General features: G+C 62.0%; 2 protein-coding genes across 2 annotated transcripts in view; one reads left to right on the top strand and one right to left on the bottom strand.

The window, feature by feature from the left end:
- Positions 1-1,185: 1,185 nt before the first annotated feature.
- ADRM1 (ADRM1 26S proteasome ubiquitin receptor) lies at positions 1,186-6,994 on the top strand. Its single transcript, XM_055544515.1, has 10 exons — positions 1,186-1,341; positions 2,059-2,272; positions 2,916-3,032; positions 4,365-4,488; positions 4,828-4,914; positions 5,471-5,552; positions 5,775-6,007; positions 6,155-6,312; positions 6,459-6,561; positions 6,763-6,994. Exons 2-10 carry the CDS (start codon positions 2,060-2,062, stop codon positions 6,867-6,869), a joined length of 1,224 nt encoding a protein of 407 aa, XP_055400490.1. The 5' UTR covers positions 1,186-1,341; position 2,059; the 3' UTR covers positions 6,870-6,994.
- Positions 6,995-7,058: 64 nt separating this feature from the next.
- Positions 7,059-13,659, bottom strand: part of LAMA5 (laminin subunit alpha 5) — a 52,223-nt gene continuing 45,622 nt past the window's right edge. Inside the window, exons 59-80 of the mRNA XM_055544514.1 lie at positions 12,742-12,921; positions 12,499-12,647; positions 12,251-12,421; positions 12,017-12,153; positions 11,780-11,933; positions 11,527-11,660; positions 11,290-11,452; positions 11,050-11,175; positions 10,809-10,957; positions 10,584-10,716; positions 10,357-10,503; positions 10,128-10,258; positions 9,851-10,015; positions 9,619-9,757; positions 9,386-9,531; positions 9,108-9,300; positions 8,856-9,020; positions 8,590-8,752; positions 8,333-8,466; positions 8,164-8,257; positions 7,830-7,949; positions 7,059-7,689 (exon numbers count right to left, since the gene is read on the bottom strand). Coding sequence (XP_055400489.1) covers positions 7,562-7,689; positions 7,830-7,949; positions 8,164-8,257; positions 8,333-8,466; positions 8,590-8,752; positions 8,856-9,020; positions 9,108-9,300; positions 9,386-9,531; positions 9,619-9,757; positions 9,851-10,015; positions 10,128-10,258; positions 10,357-10,503; positions 10,584-10,716; positions 10,809-10,957; positions 11,050-11,175; positions 11,290-11,452; positions 11,527-11,660; positions 11,780-11,933; positions 12,017-12,153; positions 12,251-12,421; positions 12,499-12,647; positions 12,742-12,921 — 3,221 coding nt within the window. The 3' untranslated portion in view covers positions 7,059-7,561. The remainder of the gene's footprint in view (positions 7,690-7,829; positions 7,950-8,163; positions 8,258-8,332; positions 8,467-8,589; positions 8,753-8,855; positions 9,021-9,107; positions 9,301-9,385; positions 9,532-9,618; positions 9,758-9,850; positions 10,016-10,127; positions 10,259-10,356; positions 10,504-10,583; positions 10,717-10,808; positions 10,958-11,049; positions 11,176-11,289; positions 11,453-11,526; positions 11,661-11,779; positions 11,934-12,016; positions 12,154-12,250; positions 12,422-12,498; positions 12,648-12,741; positions 12,922-13,659) is intronic.

The following is a 13,659-nucleotide window of genomic DNA, read 5'->3' as shown; positions in this document are numbered from 1 at the left end:
TTTTACGTATTCATGATGGTTGTGGTTTAGTCGCTAAGTGGTGGCGAGCTCTTGTGAGACCGCATGGACGACTGTAGCCCACCAGGTTCCTCTGTGGTGGTGGTGGTGGTAGGGGCCAGCTAAGTCGTGTCCTGCTCTTGCAACCCCATTGACTGTAACCTGCCAGGCTGCTCTATCCATGGGATTCTCTAGGCAAGAATACTGGACTGGGTTGCCGTTTCCTTCTCCAGTAGATCTTCCGGAGCCAGGAATCAAACCCAGGTTTCCTGCATCGCAGGCAGATTCTTTACCAACTGAGCTACAAGGGAAGCAGATTCCTCTGGGTTGATGGTAAATCAAGCGGGCATGGAGGTGGCCACACAATTGAGGATGGCCTTGCCTCTTGGAGCGGGGAGTCACACATCATGTGTAGCATGGGCTCCAGGTGTGTGTGCTGCTCTGCAGAAACTACAAAGTGTAAGTGAAGGGAAGTAAAGGAATGGGAGGGCCGCGCTTCCGTTTCCCTCCTCCAGTGTGTGCAGGACAGCTGATTTCATTCGGTTCAGACTGCACACATCACACACCAGACAAGGAATGAAGGAGCAGCCTTGTCGGCAGATTATAGGGGGTCTGGGGAGGATGGGGAAACAGTCACGCCGTCACTGTTTTGGGGGTTGGGGGACCCCCAGGGCACAGGGAGGATGGAGGGTAGTTCTCAAGAGGGTCTGGGGGCGCAGGGCAGCGGCGTTGTGCGTCGCACGGGCTCCCAGGAGACCACCGCTCGTCAGGAGGACGCTGGGCCCACGCACCTGAGTCCAGGGCTGCAGTCACTTTCCCCCAGGGACTCGAAGACACCGCACGGCCCCGCCGTCCTATGACATCCCTCCCCCTAAGCCGGCGACTACTTCCCCAGGTCTAGGAACCTGGCGTCCCGCACGGTCAGCACACCTGAGACACCTTGCCCCGCGCCCCGCAGGCGCCCCCGCCCGGTTCGCGGTCCCAGATCCAACGCCAGCTGCTCGGCCTGCGACCGCTTCGCCGTTCCCGGCGTCGCCGCCAGGGGCCGCCGCCGCGCCCCTATGACACAGCAACAATAGGGGCCGCTCTGGCCCGCGGGCCCCCGGCCCGCGCTTCCTCCGGAAGAGAGCCGCCGGCGCGGGGGCGGGCCGGTGGCGAGACGGGCGGCGGCCCTCGCCAATCGCCCGCAGACTAGCGCCCGCCCCGCTCCTGACGGAGCCCAATCAGCGGCGAGAGCGGCGGGCGGGGCGGGGCGAGCGGGGTGTTCCGGCGGGGCCCGGCAGGCGCTGAGGAGGAAGAGCGAACCCGGACGGCGCCTCTCGGCGGAGTCTCGGCGCGGGCCAGGTGCGGGGTCGTCGGGGGCGGGGACGGTTATGGGGGTGGTCGGGGGCGGGGCCTGCGACGTCGGCGGTCCCCGGGCGGGCGCCGGGTCGTCTGGGGCCGCAGAGGCCGGGGGCAAGCGCGGACGGGGGCTCCCGGGCACCCCGGCCGCCGCCCCGGGCCCGCGGCGCCCGCAGCCGAGAGTGCCGGGCGGTGGGGCCTGCGGGTGGGAGCGGGTCTTCACCCGCGCAAAGTCCTCCCCGGCCGCCGGGTTCGCGTTTCCCCAGGTGCTCGCTCGGGTTTTCTGTCCGAGGGGAGCGAGCCAGCCGCGCTGCAGTTTACCGGCCGTGTGTCCGGTAGCAGCGAGGTTTAGGCCGGAGTCTGGCCTGCCATCCAGCGTGTTAGCGGCCTGTCTGCCCAGCTCGAGGTTTTAAATCTTTCGGAGTCGCAGGCTAATAGATTATTTAAAATGTACGGAACATGGTGTTGACGAGGATCCCCAGCTGCCATGCGCTTTAGATGCACAGGTAAATTTCGGGGTTTGAGAAACGGGAGCAGAAGCTGAGAACCTGGCCCCGTGGGCCGGCCCACCCCGGAATGAGCTGGCCGCAGGTGTCGGGCGTCTGAGGCCTGGCCCGGCTGCGAGAAGCGCTTTCCTTCTGCTCTTCGAGCGCAGCATTGGAGGAGGACGTTAGGGTGTCCGCGGTCGTGACCGGGCCTGCGCGGTGGTGCTTCTTTTAGGATGACGACTTCAGGAGCTCTGTTTCCAAGCCTGGTGCCAGGCTCCCGTGGGTCCTCCAACAAGTATTTGGTGGAGTTTCGGGCCGGAAAAATGTCATTAAAAGGAACTACCGTCACCCCAGATAAACGGAAAGGGCTTGTGTACATTCAGCAGACGGATGACTCCCTCATTCACTTTTGCTGGAAAGACAGGACATCGGGTAACGTGGAAGATGTAAGTGTCTGGGAGTGAACCTTGTCTTGAGGACACCTACCCGCCCCCCGCCCCAAAATGGTCAGGGCAGCGTGGTCTTTACAGGAGGACACCGCGCTCTGGGCTTGAAACAACTGGTTGACAGTTTGGAGTGTGTTGGTGGGGTATGTGGATCTGCTTGTGGGCTTTCTAGTCTCAGCGATCATGTCCATCTCCTCTGTCACCTGTGTACGTGTAAAGTTCTGAAGATGAGGTGCCTAAGATTGGAGAAAAAGTGTACAAATCCTGACCTTGATCACAGCCCTCTAGAAAGCTTTCTTTAGCGGTCATTTTATTCAGACAGTATCGTTTTTTTGTTAAGTTCAGGAGCAGGTCAGGGCTGACTTTTTAACTCATCTTGGAATGTTGCTCCCAAAACGTCTCTATCAAAAATCCTCCAGGAGCCGGAAACCCCCCTTCTCTGTTCAGTACCGGGCCCCTCTCCTGGCCCTCACGACCCTCCTGGGGTGCCTGTGACCCTTGTTTGTCTGCCCTGCACAGACCCTGCTGGTGAGGGGCTTGGTCTCTGTGTCCCGGGGCCTCTGCCCAGCCCGCCACACAACCCCAGGCCCGGGCCCGGCCTGTGTTCCTGGAGGTCCTGGGGCCCAGCAGTGCCTCTCTTTAGGATCTGATCATCTTCCCCGATGACTGTGAGTTCAAGCGCGTGCCACAGTGCCCCAGTGGGAGGGTCTACGTGCTCAAGTTTAAGGCAGGGTCCAAACGACTCTTCTTCTGGATGCAGGTATGCAGGTTTTGTTTACTTTTTCTCTTAAAATATTGTCATAAAATTAGGTTAGAAATTTGCTCATGGGGCCTTTGGGTTTCTGTGGGGTTTTTTTTTTTTCCCCCAAAACCCCTTCACATACAAGTCGTATTCCACGAAGGCAGTAATTAGGTCTGTTTTCTAATTCTATTCAGTGTATAAAATAATGGATTTGCCTGGTAGCACAGGTGCTAAAGAATCTGCCTGCAATGCAGGAGACCCAGGCTCAATGCTTAGCATATAGTAGGTACCCAGAAAATATTGTTATTTGAATGACCTATGTTACTTTATTTTCAAACACAATTTTTGAAAAGTGCCAGCTTATCAGAATTAGCTGTTCTGATGGTAGAATTTGCTTTCCCTTACCAGCTGGTGCTGACCCTACTTGCCATGGAACCAAAAGATTCAAGAGTGTCACCGTGTGTGGGGAGTGGGGGTGCGGTGTGAGGGGGGATTGTTGTAGTGGGCTCTGCCAGAGTCCAGAGTGTGTAGCTTGGCTTTGGGGCCCTTTTGAGGCTGGAAATCCCTGGGTCACTTACAGGAATGATTTCTGGGCTGGGTCCCATCTCTGCCTGTGACTTGCTGGTCTCCCAGTGCCCCCTCCAGGGTCATAAGCGCAGACCGGAAGCCAGGGTGAACCCTGTGTGGTGGCTCTGTCTTGTGTCTTCCCCTTTGGTGTGCTCTGGGGGTCTCTGGGTGATAGTGTACCAGTCATGGGTGCTCTGTCTCGAAGTTCTGGGGGTGCCCTCAGGGTGATGCTGCCTGATGACCCCCTGCATGCCCAAGTGCTCATCATCAGCGCCCAGCTAACTCTGGAGGGCTGCAGGCCAGGGCTGGTTGGTGACAGTGGTGTGATAACAGGGTTATTTTACAGCATTACATGTGTTGAAGGATTTGAGGTTTTTTTTTTTTTAAACTTGGGGTTTGATTGAAAACAGCAAAATTCTGTAAAGCAATTATCCTTCAGTAAAAAATAAGTTAATTAGAAAAAAGGTTTGACAACCATTTTTAAGTCTTTATTGAATCTGTTACAATATTGCTTCCTGTTTTATATTTTGTTTTTTTGGCCCTGAGGCATGTGGGATCGTAGGTCCCTGACTAGGGCTTGAACCCTCACCCCCTGCAGTGGAAGGTGAAGGCCTAACCACCGGACCACCAGGGACATCCGGGATTTGTGGTTTAAGGCGGTCACACAGCCTCATCCTGGAGGATAGGGTTGCTTGTGTGCCAAGTGCTCCTAGCGCGTCAGTCTCCCCACCTGTAAGATGGGTGGGCTGCTCAGTTGCGCCTGTTGCTGTGTCCTCCCCACAGGAGCCCAAGACGGACCAGGATGAGGAGCACTGCCGGAAAGTCAACGAGTATCTGAACAACCCGCCGATGCCCGGAGCCCTGGGGGCGAGTGGGAGCGGAGGCCACGAGCTGTCTGCGCTGGGCGGTAATGGTCACCTTCCCGGATGTGCTGTGAGGTTGGAGTCGGTTTCCGCTGACGTGGACCCTGGGTGGTGCGGGCCGGTGGCTAAGCGGAGGTGGAGGATCCAGGTTAGGAGCCCCTTGGGGCGGTTCCGGAGTTGGTCCCTGCTCCTGTCTTCAGTTGGTGACCCGTCTGTGAGCCCTATTGCGCTGGCTCCTGGCAGGAGACACTCAGCGCACAGCTCAGGGTCAGCTGAGATGGGGGCCGCCCCCAGGACCTTGGTGGCAGCGGAGGGGTGGGGGCAGACCCAGCTGGAGGCCCCTGGCCACCGCAGCCCCAATCTGAGCACCTTCTGTCCTGCAGGGGAGGGTGGCCTGCAGAGCCTGCTGGGGAACATGAGCCACAGCCAACTCATGCAGCTCATCGGACCTGCCGGCCTCGGAGGACTGGGTAACACGCCGAGGGCTTGGGAGCCCCTTAGTAGCAGAGTTGGCAGCTTGCGGCTTCTCATCAGCTCTGTCAGAGCCATATCTGTGTGCTGGCTTCCCTGGGCAGGGGCCTGGTTTGCCTTAGGGATTGACCTTGCACCAGGTGGGCAAGGCCTTCCAGGGCCCCCAAGGAGGACACAGTTCCATATTTCAGGGGAGCACAGCTGGCTGAGGAGCAGGGCCTAAGAACATGCGACAGGGATCCTGCCTGGGCCCCCTGGTCTCCCAGGTTGGCTTGTCTGTTGGGGAAACGCTTGTTACTTTGTACTGAATTTGGACTCTGTCCTTGAACTGGGGTGCGTTGGTATTGTCATGGGATGGAGAAATGATAGATTTAGTGGGTTAAGCTGCTATAACACGCCTGAGGAGTCCCAGCCCTGGGCCCCCGCAGACAGGCCCGCTCTGCTTCTTCCCCTGCTTGTCCCTGGGCTGTAGTGCTGGGTGGGTCTGCTCTGTGGTGGGGGAGGGGGCCTCCGGCCAGGCCTGAGTGTTGAATTGTGTGTCCTTGCTCCTTGCAGGTGGCCTGGGGGCCCTGACCGGGCCGGGCCTGGCCAGCTTACTGGGGAGCGGAGGGCCTCCGGCAAGCAGCTCTTCATCCAGGTGAGCCTCACCCCTGGCTCTCTGGTTTCACCAGGTGTTCCTCCTTCACAGAGGCTGGGCATAGGAGATGCTGAAGGACGGAGTAGGCACCTGGGGAGGCTTGTCCTTTTCATGGTTCAGACTTCTCCCAGAGACCTGGCAGCACAAGGTCTGGGGCAGGATGGATGTGTTGTGGTGCCTTTGTAGGCATGTCACCCTCCAGTGTTCCCTCGCTCTCCCCAGCTCCCGGAGCCAGTCAGCAGCGGTCACCCCGTCCTCCACCACCTCCTCCACTCGCGCCACCCCAGCCCCTTCCGCTCCAGCAGCTGCCTCAGCGACCAGCCCGAGCCCCGCGCCCAGCTCAGGTGACGGAGCCAGCACAGCAGCCAGCCCCGCCCAGCCCATCCAGCTCAGCGACCTGCAGAGCATCCTGGCTACCATGAGTGTGCCGGCTGGGCCAGGAGGCGGCCAACAAGGTAACACTGAGCCTCTGCCCCTGCCTCTCTCGCCTCACCTCACCTCACCACACCACGCCCGGAAGTTCCACAGCTGAGTGTCACTGTCCTCTCGCATGGGCATCCTGGCTGGTGTCCAGCCGCTGACGGCCACTGCTTGTGCCCTAGTTGACCTGGCCAGTGTGCTGACACCTGAGATCATGGCCCCCATCCTTGCCAACGCGGATGTCCAGGAGCGCCTGCTGCCCTACCTGCCATCAGGGGAGTCCCTGCCGCAGACCGCAGAGGAGATCCAGAACACGCTGACCTCACCCCAGTTCCAGCAGGTAGACACATGGCCCAGGTGTCCTGCGGGAAGCTTGGTGTAGGGGACACTTGCCCGCCTGCAGCACAGCCCCTGGCACCACGCGTCTTGGTTCCTGCGGTCCCCTTCAGCTCTCTCATGGACTCAGGTGCCTGGCTCTTCCCACAGGCCCTCGGCATGTTCAGTGCGGCCTTGGCCTCAGGGCAGCTGGGCCCCCTCATGTGCCAGTTTGGGCTGCCCGCGGAGGCTGTGGAGGCTGCCAACAAGGGTGGTAAGTACCTGCGCCCCGCCCCTCGGCCACAGGTGAGGCAGAGATGGTCTCCTTGTAGTTGGAGAGGAGGGCTTCCCCCACGTGCAGAGGGCGCCTAGTCTGACGGCCCTGGCCTCCGCCTGGCTCTCCCCTCGTGTCCCCCAGTCAGCAGTGCTGGACCCGGGCCGGAAAGGTCATGTCAGGCTTTTTAATGTGTTTTAGACGTGGAAGCATTTGCCAAAGCCATGCAGAATAGCACCAGCCCCGAGCAGCAGGAGGGCGATGGGAAGGACAAGAAGGACGAAGAAGAGGACATGAGCCTGGATTAGGTTGCCTCCAGCCACGAGGGCTCAACCCCCAGGTCATTTGGCCTCAGTAGTGGCGTTTGTGATCACACCCTCTCACCTTTGCCCCAACGTGCTAATCAGTAAAAGTCTTTTCTTTTATCTGCCAACTCTGGATTGTCTGCGTGCCAGGTGGGCTGACGGGAGTTGGGTGCAAGAAGCGGCTCTGGGCCTGGGTTCTGACTCAGAGGGACAGTCGTGCTGGGCTCGGGCCTCCAGACCCACTGGGCTGCTTTTCTTTTTCTACATTTAAAGTCGACACTCAGTTACACAAGTTACTTTTTAATTTTTGTTTCAAGAAGCAGGGGGACCTGTGATTTACAGCTTTCTTATTACTGAATATTGGTGGAAGGGAAATTTCATAATTAAATTGAAAGATAAAAAATACAAACCCCCATTTTACAGTGTTATTTACCCTTTCCTTTAGGAAGTGAGATATAACTTAAAACCACTCCCAGAAATAAGACTTTATTACCCATAGAATCTGGAGTCTAGATAAACACACACAGACTTCATCTAAGAGCCACCTGAGGGTGGTGGTATCTGCACGCTGGGTGGAGGGGCTGGGGGTTCTGGGGGGCAAGACCCTGCCTGATGGGGCAGACCACCTGTGGGCTCCAGAAGACCCCTTCGTGTGGCTGCTGGAGCTGTCGGCTGGGGTCCCGGGGGTAGCTGTGCTACGTGGCTGGGCAGCCGCTGGCCCCCACTGCCCCCTGCACACCCGCAGTGCGAGGCCAGGTGACCGACACCTGGTTCAGCACCAGATTCCGCATGCAGCCGTTGTAGGGAGGCCGTTTCCAGGGTTCTGAGGGAGAGGAGGAAAGGGCCCAGTTGGAGCAGAGGCTGGTGTCTCATCAGGCCTGGGCTCCCCGCTCTCAACCTCAGCGCCTGGTGCCCAGGGCAGCCTTCCCCCTCCCCCCGCCCCCAGGCCGAGGCCGCACTCACCCGGCAGGCCTCCGAGATGCAGCGGCACCAGGGCGTTGGCCCAGGTGGCTGGCGCCGGGCCCAGGGTGTGGTTGCTCTGCTGGTCCACCTCCAGCCGGAGCACGTTCCCGCCTTTGGTCACTGCAAGCACAGCTGCCTTGTGGCCGGGCTGGGAGGACTCGCACAAGCCACAGGGCCAGGGGCTGTTCACCCTGTTTCTTTGGCTTTAAGTCCCTGCCACCCCCCCGCTGGGGGCCTGCGGCTGACCCCTGCCGAGTCAGTCCTTCCAGGCTTGACTGCAGCAGGTGAGGGTCAGGAGTGTCGCGACCTCCCGCTGGGAGAGGCACCAGCTCACCTGCCAGTCGGTGCCAGCGTCCATCACACAGTGCTGTGGGGCATGTCACCAACGTGGAGAACTCACCAGCGCCGTCGTTTGCCCACAGCAGGACCTGGGGGTGTGAGAGGTCAGGAGGGCCCTGCCAGCCCTGATCCCACCCTGAGGCTGCAGCTCACACCTGTCTTACCTGCTTCCCCAGCACCTGCAGTTCTAGGTACGGGGGCGTCTGGCCCCGGCCCAAGTGGAAGACCAGGCCGGTGGCTGTCTGGGGCCGCACCTCCAGCTCCAGGGCCACGTCGAGCAGTGTGGCCCCCAGGGTGTCTGCAAGGAGGGGCCGTGAGAAGGGGAGGGCTTCGGGCCCCAGGCCCCACCCTTTCTGGGTATCACTATTCTGCCCCCCCGGCCACCCCAAGAGGACTGGGAGGGCACCAGTCAGGGACAGACCTAGAGTGACGGCTCCCCCGCTGCCTGTGAAGAACAGGCCCTTCTCCAGGGGCCCTGAGAAGCAGGGTGTGACCCCCGCCATCCGCGTGGGGGCCCCCAGGAGCCGCCCATCCAGCCTCAGCCTCTTCACACAACCCCTGAACCCAGGGCTGCTGATGGCCACCTGTAGGAACACAGAGTGGGCTGGGGTCAGGCCCTTGGGGTGCTAGGAAGGTGGACAGTATCTGGCTGGGGAGGGGTGGGAGGCTGGGCGAGGTGGTGCTCACTGGGAGCCTGGGGCTGTGGCCGCTGGCAGGAAGGCCCCCCACAAAGAGTGTGTGTGGCCGGGGGCCCTGCTGCCCCTGGTGCTGCCAGCCTGGCCCCTCCTGGCTATGGGCCCAGACCCTGTCTGTCATCAGCTGGATCCGACTTTTCTCCCAGCGCACGGACACCTGAGGGTGGGGAGAGGCACATCAGGGTGGGAGTTCCCAGATGCCCCCGCTACCTCCCACCCCGTGTCCCCTCTCCCAGTCCCTCACCGTATGCCACTGGCCAGTGCGTGAACGCTGGCGGCTCTGGACTCGGAGCTGGGGCCCAGGGCCTTCGGTCTGAGCTACAAAACGTCTGTGGTTCAGGAAGAGAACCAGGGAGGGGCTGCTGGCTGTCTGAGGGACAGCAAGGAGCAGGAGCCCTCGGGGGGCGTGTGGGCGGACGAGCATGGAGAGCTGTGACCTGGAAGCCAAGCATGGGCATCAGCCTTGTGCCCTACCTCCACCCCACTGTGGCACCCCCCACCCTGGTCCCCACCCAGGCTTACCAGTCACTGGGGGAGGCCGGAACATGTGCAAACTCCAGGTAACTGGTCAGGGGACCCCCAAACTGGTAGGCGTCCCGGATGGTCCTGAGGGACCCAGGTGGCAAGCAGGCAGAGTCCTGGGCAGGCTGCCGGCTTCGGCGGGCAGCCTGGTGGGGGTCGGATGGGGGTGCAGGGACATGAGGTGACTTTCTGCCTACCCCAGCCCCGCCGCCCACACCCCTCCTGTACCCTACCTTCTGAGAGACAGTGGCCCGCAGCCCTTGCGGGACCAGCTCCAGGAGCTGGGTGCGAGGGGCTGGGGCGCAGCCTGAGCTCACGTTGAAGCTGCCCAGGTTCTCCTGCAGGTCAAACACGCGCTGAGGCCCCAGGAGCCTGTGGAGGGTGAGGGGTGCAGGTCAGTGGCTGGGGCCAAGTCAGCAGGTTCTTGCCAGCAAACACTGCCCCCCTCATGCCCACTCCGCTCACCGCAGCACAAAAACATTGCTGATGCAGCCACTGAAGTTACGAATGTCACTGGACTTGGGCGAGCCCCCCAGGAGGAGCTGAGGGGGCCCCTCGGGCTGAGGCTGGGGCCGTGGCCCCCGGTAGGGCTTCATCTCCTGAAGCTGGTCGTCCACGTAGAGCCAGACCCTGGTGGGGAGAGTGGTGTTTCCCCATCCTGCCACCCAACCCGCAGTGCATTGTCCCTAAACCCTCAGATTTGCCCCGCCTTCCCTGGAGAGGCCAGGTGAGCCAGGCTCACCCCGTGTTGTTGCTGTAGAAAGTGACGTAATGGGGGGCCCCATCATCAAAACGCTCTTGTGTCTTCAGCTCAGTCCTGGCCAGCCGGAGGGTCACGTGACCCTGCTGCAGGGTCACCTCGCATGGCCCACCCTGTGGAACATGGTTGGGTCAGTGAGCCAGGCTGGGGGCCCAGACTCCCTCTGGCCACACGCCCCCACCCTGCTGCCCTGGAGGTGGGGCAGACGCACCGGGGACTCTCGTTGGAAGAGCAGAGCACTGTCCTGGCTGCTGCGGAAGCCAAAGCCAGAGTAGACGTCACCCGTGAGGGGCACGGCATCGCTGGGGAGTGCCAGGCGCAGGAAGCCGTGACCGTGGAAAGTCATGGCCCGTCCCACCTGCAGGCAGGGCGACTGTGAGGGCCTGCGGTGGCAGCCGGAAAGGGCATGCACGCGGCCGGGGGTGGGAGGGGGCTCACCAGCAGGTCAGTGGTGCAGCCGGCGCTGACGCCCGTGGTGTTCAGCCTCTTGAGATCCACGTACTTGCCCAGGGCCTTGATGCCCTTGATGCAGCCTCGCACGGAGCCTCCAGAGGGGAAGAGCTGCCGCAGGCTGCAGGCACCAGTGTCCACAGGATGAGCCGCGGTGGTGGCCTCCCCAGGCCCTGCCCTCCCACCCCCACCCCTCGCCCCAGACCTGCTCACCTGGCAGGCAGTTGGCTGGGCGGCACGCCCCCCAGGTAGTAGGCATCGGCCAGCTCCAGCACGTTCTCCTGCTCCACGCTGAACACCGTGGTCCTCTCCACGCGCACCAGCACACGCTTCCGGTTGCCCCCCAGCAGGAACACCTGGATCTGGGAGGCGCCGGCACAGGTGGGCACCTTCAGGGGAGTTGCGACCCCCACTGCCCCTCCCCACCCAGGGCCTTCTCTGAAGCCAGCCTTACCGCCTTGCTGGTTGCAGTCAGCTGTGGCGGAGGCTGCTGCAGCGGGCCGGCCTCCTTCAGGCCTGCGCCAAAATCATAGAGGAGCACTAGTTTGCCTTCTTGCACAGCCAGGCACAGGAACTGGTCCTGGGGAAAGGGGAGGGTCAGCACAGCCAGGGGGGCAGGGGAGAGGGTGTGGACAGCTGGCAGGCGGGGGGCGTGGATGGTGGGGTAGGGTAGGGGCATGGACAGCGGACATGCCTGATGCTGCAGGAAGAAGATGATGCCGCTATAGGACACGAGCCGCAGCTCCTGGTCGAAGCGTTTGGTGTTGCTGAGCTGGCTCTCCATGCTGATGCGGGCAAAACCGGAGCCGTCCAGGTAGGAGCCATCTGTGAGCCACGGGTCCCCGGTTGACTTGGAGCTGCCGGTCAGAGGTGGGAGGGTCAGCCCAGGGTGGGCAGAGTCGGAGTGAGGGTCGGCTCAGACCACACGTACCGGGCACATGGCTTGTCCACAGCTGTATCCAGCTGGAAGGTTTTCTCGAAGTTGTAGAGACTGACCACCTCCTCATTGAGTGTGTCCAGTTCGATGCAGCCCCGGTAGCCAGGGAAGCGTAGGGGTTCAGGGGGCTGTGGGCACAGTGCGCAGTCAGGGCAGACCCGAGGGGGGAGCCCAGGCCAGATACTGAGTAGGACTTCGTGGGACAGGCGGGCAGGGCAGCTTGTGCACCCAGGCCGGCCAGGCTCACCATGAAGTTGCTGGGGTAGCCCCCCACATAGAAGACGAAATCGTCCGGCTGGACATTGAGCAGCCCCTCAGCCCCAGGGGCCACCGTGTCTCCCTTGGTCTCTTGGACCATCCGATTCTCCACCGTGACAGACATCCGGCCAAACTGGAGGATCCTGAGGGCAGAGGTGGGAGGTGAGGTGTGGACATGTGGCCACACTCGGAGGTGGGGGAGTGCTGTGGGGACTGGGTGTCCCACCTGTCAATGCTGACGGCCGCGAACTGCTCCCCAATGTCCTCGTCGATGCTGAGGGTCGCAGGCCCTGCCCCACCGAGGCGGTACACCCAGTGCACCCTCTGGCCCCGCAGAGCCACACCCATGTAGTCGCCGGTGGCCTGGGTGACAGGAGACTCAGTGGGGCAAGGCCTCGGGCGCCCCACCCGCTCCAGCCTGGCGCCCAGCTCCACCCAGCCCGCAGAGCCCGCCTGCTACCTGGCGGCCGCCCATGTACAGCACAAACTGGTCTCCTGTGACCTGGCCAGCTGTGGGCTCTGGGCTCTGCAGGTAGAACTTGAGGGCAGTGGAGGCGGCGAGGTTGGTGAGGTCCCGAGGGGTGCGCAGCTGCACCCCTGAGCTCCCGTTGAACTTCATGGGCACCTTGACCTGTGGGGACACACAGCCCGTCAGTGTCCGCCTCCTGGTCTCCCAGATGCCCACCTGGCCCTGGCACTCGCACCCACCTTGCTGGCGGCACCACGGGCCTGGGCGATGAGCTCCCGCACGCGGCCGATGCTGGCTGACAGAGCCAGGCTGGCATTGTGTGCCCCGCGGTCCTGCAGGAGGCTCAGCTTGGTCAGAAGCTGCGGCAGCGTCTTCTCCAGGGTGGACACTGCAGGCAGGGAACGGAGGGGAAGGAGGCCCTGCGTGCCTGGCCTGCCCACCCTGGCCCACCCACCATCGGGGCACCGTGCCCCAGGACCCACCTGAGCGGCCAGCATCAAGCACCACACGGCCCAGGTCCTGGCTCTGCAGGCCCTTGTACTGGCCCTGCCACTGCTCCACATGCCGGTGCATGTCCTGAAGCTGGGACTGCACGCGGGCAGCCGTGTCCTGGGCCTCAGCGGCCACGGCCTTGGCATGGGCTATCTTCTTGCTTGTCTCATCTGCAGTGGGCCGTGTGGAGGCTCAGTCGGGGGGGCCTCATCCCTATCTGGGGAGACCACTAAGACCCCCTGCCAGAACCAGCAACAGGGAATTAACCCCGCTCCCCCTACCTCATGAGAACCTCAGGGCGGTGGAGACTCACCCGCCACCCCCTCCCAGATAGACAGCCCTCCTGTGCCAGCCACACGCCTGAGTGGAGTCCCCTGAGGCCTGCTTGAGTCAGCTCAGCCTCATCTCCCCCTGGTCAGTCCCCCACCCTGCCACTCCATCTCTCCTGAGGTCCTTCCAGAGTCCCTGTGGCCCCCAGGCTGGTAGGCAGGGTCTACTCTCGAGTCAGCAGGGATCCCTCCTGTGCCCTGAGCCTCCCCGGTCCCCAGACCCTTGAGGTGTCTGGGCGTCCAGCTCCAGCCACACTGACCTCTGCTGCTGCCGCCACCTCTGAGCCCACTGAACACCTGTGCCTTCCCCGCCCGCCCTGCGTCCTCTCTCTCCAAATGCTCCCCATTCCTCCTGGGTTCACTTGCTACCCAGGCTGACGTTGGGGGTGCCGTTTGTTTGGTGTCTGATTCCCGACCAGAAGCAAGTCCTTAGGGCTGGGGAGAGTCCCCAGGGTTGGAACTACCCTGGCCCCCTTCCTGGATGGTGACCCCACTGGACAGGCAGGGCTGGTGGGGTGATGCCCATGTGGGTAGGTGCCCCTTCAGCTCTGGGGACAAGAGGTGGGGGAACTGCAGGGA

This window comes from Bubalus kerabau, chromosome 13, assembly GCF_029407905.1.
Source record: "Bubalus kerabau isolate K-KA32 ecotype Philippines breed swamp buffalo chromosome 13, PCC_UOA_SB_1v2, whole genome shotgun sequence".
NCBI lineage: Eukaryota > Metazoa > Chordata > Mammalia > Artiodactyla > Bovidae > Bubalus > Bubalus kerabau.
The sequence above is the reverse complement of the archived record's forward strand: the minus strand, read 5'-3'. Positions and strand labels throughout refer to the sequence as shown.